Source organism: Phaethon lepturus, unplaced genomic scaffold, assembly GCF_000687285.1.
Source record: "Phaethon lepturus isolate BGI_N335 unplaced genomic scaffold, ASM68728v1 scaffold5817, whole genome shotgun sequence".
Taxonomy (NCBI): Eukaryota; Metazoa; Chordata; class Aves; order Phaethontiformes; family Phaethontidae; genus Phaethon; species Phaethon lepturus.
Window position 1 is genome coordinate 11,786 of NW_010549678.1, and position 4,903 is coordinate 16,688.

The 4,903-nt window shown below is 46.3% G+C and overlaps 1 protein-coding gene across 1 annotated transcript in view; it reads right to left on the reverse strand.

The window, feature by feature from the left end:
• Window positions 1-265: 265 nt before the first annotated feature.
• GTF2E1 (general transcription factor IIE, polypeptide 1, alpha 56kDa) overlaps window positions 266-4,903 on the reverse strand; it is a gene marked incomplete at its 5' end in the record, with an annotated part of 9,324 nt that continues 4,686 nt past the window's right edge. The window contains 2 exons of the mRNA XM_010290320.1: window positions 266-687; window positions 3,763-4,010. Coding sequence (XP_010288622.1) covers window positions 266-687; window positions 3,763-4,010 — 670 coding nt within the window. The remainder of the gene's footprint in view (window positions 688-3,762; window positions 4,011-4,903) is intronic.

Here is a 4,903-nt window from a genome sequence, read left to right on the forward strand (position 1 = left end):
GCCTTGGAAAGGGTTAAAGCAGTGCCTGTGTGGGGCACCCTGAAGCAGATTTTTATTGCTTCTGAGACTTGTCCTCCCCTACCTGTTTTGGCACATGCTGCCTTCCTGCTCCCCCTCTCTGGCGGGCAAGATGCCTGAGATTAGCAGTTCTGAGCCCCAGTGTCCCTGCGCACAGGGGAGGAAAGATGCACTTCAGTCTTCTGTTTTACTAGGGAGACTCTGGCTTAAAAAGTCACTTTTTAAAAAATGCCATGGCAGGAAGCAGTTAGTCAAACATATCCTCAAACATGCGTCGCCCCATGGCTATGTAAACCTCTTTTTCTTCCGGTGTCATCTGGGCCACCAGCTCAGGGCGCTGGCTCACTTGGCTGTATGAGTGTGGACGCCCAGCCACTGTGACGGTGGGGTCCTCTGCCACCACCTCAAACTCTTCATCCTCCTCCTCATCCTCCAGCCCATATGTTGTGGTGGCAGGGCGGGGAGGGGTTTCCTCCTCTGACTCGCTTGTCTCGCTCTCGGAGTCGCTAGCGTTGGCACCGGAGAGAGGAGCAGCACCTCCAACAGTGACTGTTGAAGCAGAAGGTGTCTTCTTCTCGTGGATAAGGAGGGCACGCATCACCTCCTCATTATCATCCAGAGCTGCCCGGCCCTCCTCACGGTCCTGGAAGGCATCCAGATCCCGGCCCCCTGCAAAGAGACACAAGGGAAAAATATCTCACAGAGATCTGGGTGAGGCTTTCTGGACCTGTATTAATTACTGCCACTGAACACGCTTGGCCAAGTCACACCCTTTCTCTATGCCAGCTCCTCCTCTCCCCTAAAAAGACAGAGATATGTTTTTTCTCATAACAGCAGAGCAAGTACTGACATGTCCTCAGAGCTGGGAGGCCTGGAGTCACTGTGGCTCCCAGCTGGGAGCCTCTGCCAGGAGCAGCACATTACAAGAGAAGACAAGAAGTATGATGGGCAGACACCTGAAAAAGAATCCCCAGGGAGGTGTCACACTCAGGTGCTCCTCAGCTCGGCTGATGCACTTTCCTCACTGTAGAGCAGAAAGCAGTCCTTAGGACCTAAATTTGGGCTTCCAGATACCCAGACTATGCACCTAATGATGACACTTGTCTGAGATACAGCTAGTATGGGGATATGTTTGTATTTGTGCTTAAAACAGTGTTGATAATTCAGGGATGTTTTAGTTACTGCTGAGCAGTGCTTACACAGAGTCAAGGCCTCTTCTGCTTCTCACACCACCCCACCAGTGACTAGGCTGGGGGTGCACAAGAAGTTGGGAAGGAGACACAGCCGGAACAGCTGAATCCAGCTGACCAAAGGGATATTCCACACCATATGACGTCATGCTCAGCATATGAAGCTGGGGGAAGAAGAAGGAAGGGGGGGACATTCAGAGTGATGGCGTTTGTCTTCCCAAGTAGCTGTTATGCGTGAGGGAGCTCTGCTTTCCTGGAGATGGCTGAACACCTGCCTGCCCATGAGGAGTGGTGAATGAATTCCTTGTTTTGCTTTGCTTGTGTCCACGGCTTTTGCTTTACCTATTACACTATCTTTACCTCATCAACCCATGAGGGTTTTTTTCTGATTCTCTCCCCCATCACACCTAGGTGGGGGCACTGAACGAGTGGCTGCATGGTGCTTAGTTGCTGGCTGGGGCTAAACCACAACATCAGAACAAAAAATTAAATGTAGAGAACCTTATATAAAAACAAGGCCTAAAAACTAGGACAGGCTCCCCATGGCAAACTTTCTGCACCAACAGACACTGCCTATGAACAGTTGCTGGAGCTGAGGTGATGGCATTCTGCCATAATTCAAACATTAATGCTACTTGCCGCCTTCTCCAAGACCTAGACCCTCATGGTTTCAACACCACATCCTGGCAACTGGCACCCAAGCCTTGCCCCCAGGGTCAAAAAATGCACTGGTTACTTTTCTCAACTCAAGATGAAAAAATGCTGAGAAACAGGTAAAGTAAGGAAGTATATCCTGCATTTAGCACTAAAAACCAGGGAAGTTTGTGGTCACTCCCTTCCTGTGGTAAAATAAAGGCCAAAAGATCCACCCCTAACTTCACTGGACTTGTGTTTTCATTGTAAATAAAGTTTTAACAGGTGATGGCTACAACCACTAATATTTGTGCCCTGGCAACATTTTTTAAAGAAAGGAAGAATAAAAGTGTTGTGTTGGCGGCCTTGTGCTCAGCTCGTTGCTTGTGACTGTAGAGCCTAAGAGGGTATTGGAGAGCATGACTGTGAAATAGTATCATAGCTCATCACATTGAGAGCTGTGAAGCAACAACAGCCTGGGGTAGCTTCACAAAGTCTAACTGTGTGGCTTGGGAGCAGGGATGTCTCTTGCTTGCAAGAACTGTTCCTGCCAGATCCAAGCAGCGAATCTTTTCAGTTAACGGTTCCAAGTTTTCCTCCTCCTTGTTTATGTCATGCAAGAGCTACAGAAATGTGTTGCAACAACAATTCCACACTGTTTCCACAAGCCCCCTTTTTGATCTCCAGTAGTGGTGGAGGTTAAGCAGTGATGCAATCATGCTGTAAGGAGATATACTCCCCTTCCATGTCCTTCAGTGGCATCTGAGAAGCACTTATGCTGTGTACACCAAACACCATCTCAAGGAGCCAATTTAAAACTACAGGTGAATTGAATGTCTAGTGAAAAAATAGGATGAGCGCTCACCTTGGCTGGTGAATAACAACAACATCTGCTACAGACTGCAGGAGGAGGTTGTTTCAATCACCTCACTTTGTTTAATCTATTTGAAAAATGTTTTGGGATCCGTATGTTTGAAAGGTGTTACATGCAAACAAGATCATTATGTATCTTCTGACCATTACTTCACATCCATTTTATTCACCTCTGCTATACCTACATACTCCTCTCATGACCATTGCACTGGTTCCAGGATCTCATGCTCACACACGCGGTTGCCTTTTGCCATCTTCTCTTCCTCAGGCATCAGAAGTTTTAGTCTATAATCCTCAAATGACTTGGAAGACTGCATTTATTGATCCACTCTCGTAAAAATCATAAAAGGTGTCCATTTCCTATTTTTAGTGTGTAAGCTGAAATAGCATACTTACCAAAACATAAAGTTTCTACCAGTGGTTACAAGACCTTGACTATTGTCTATGGACAACCTGAACCCAACATGAATGGAAATAAAAGCAAAAATAATGAGAAACAAACAGAAAGCAATAAAGACTCACCTGCCATGGTGAGAGATCACTTACTGTACCTACTGTACTTCCAGAAGCTGTATTTCTGACATATTCTTCATATAAACCACATTTTGAAAAACAAGTGGCAAGAAGAAGGCTGGGAGCATAAAAACACTGCTGCGTAGATTTGGCAGGCTTTAGAGTCAATGAATGTTAATAATGTTAATAAATGTTATTTTTCAGCAGTGACCTATTAGGGAGGCAGCTTTCTAAATGAAACTGAAAGACGTTCATCCAAAACCAATAAACTCTCAAGGTGGAAGACATAAGAGATAATTAACATTTCAGAATCCCACAAACGCAGCTTTACTGACCTAGATTTCAATCCCGGATCTAATAAATCAGGGTTTTTTGCAGCTACCTACACACAGGTGCTTTGCACAGCAGTGGGGAGCAGACAAAATCTGGAGTGTTGGGAGCAGCAGCTGTACACACACAGGGGAACACATTTTTGACAGCACTCTAAGAGCACCACTAAAGCAGAGTAGTGATTCTACTCTGTGAATTTGCTTACCATCTTTGATTTCATCAGGGTCATAAGCCCCCTGCACCGTACTCTCCCGTAGCCAAATTGGCCTCTCTCTGGCTGCCTTTCCTTCATTTGCAGACCGGTTAAGATCCTCCTGATCCTCCATGCTGATGACAACATTCTGGGTATACAAGTCCTCGTATGATGGTCCTTTTGTAGTCCATGCTTCCCGATGATGTCCACCTGCAAGGCCAGCTGCTGCCCCTGAACCAGTACCAGCTGCACGTTCCTTGCTACATAAAGGTCAAAGAGAGAAAAACAGAACACTCAGAGAAAGCCCTTTCTTGGCCAGCATTGCAACACTTAAACTATGATTAGTTATCTTCCATGACCTGCACTAAGAAGTTGTATTCTCATTTCTAACATGTGGCACCACGGATTTCTACACCAGCTTGCTCGTTTGGAGGAACCAGGGGGTCTCTAATGGGAAACCTTACATGAGTCCATGGCAACTTCCACAAGGCACTTAAAAGAAGAGACAGCACTGAGGCTGCTGAGGCACTCATGTGAAAACAAACATAAAATCCCAGAATACCCTGAAATAAAAGCCATCGCAGCAAAACATAGTCGAACAGTAATCTGGTATTCGGAAAAGTCTCTTCTTGGCCTTCATACAGCAACCATACACTGCATAAAAAAAGCACTAAACAAGCCAGATGATAGGCCCAGAGACCCAGCATGCTCGCATCTGTGAACCATTATTAATCACAGGACTTGTGAAGGAGTTAACTCACCATGAAAAACACAGTTCAAACCCTTGCTTGAATTGTGAGAGACAATGCCCATGGTGAGTCACATGTGTTGTGTGCCCTGTGTTACATAGGAGATCTGTACTATCCACAGCCTTGGGAGGACTGGGGAGTCCAGGCAGAGAAGAAAGATGAGAGGGCAACTTCAAACCAGAGGCTGGGCAAAGGGCTTTGGGTGGTGATGGTGTGCAGGAAGAGGCAAGACAACTGTCTTCATCGTGGAAAAGCTGAAGAAAAGAAACGCGATGACCGATGCAAAGGGTATGGCAGTCAAAGCCTAGCCCTCCTTTGTTTTCTGAGAGGAGCTGCAGCCAGCACATTTTCCTCCAGGCTCCCTTCTAGCTCAGGAGACTGAGGGAGAAAAGAAACATTCCTGC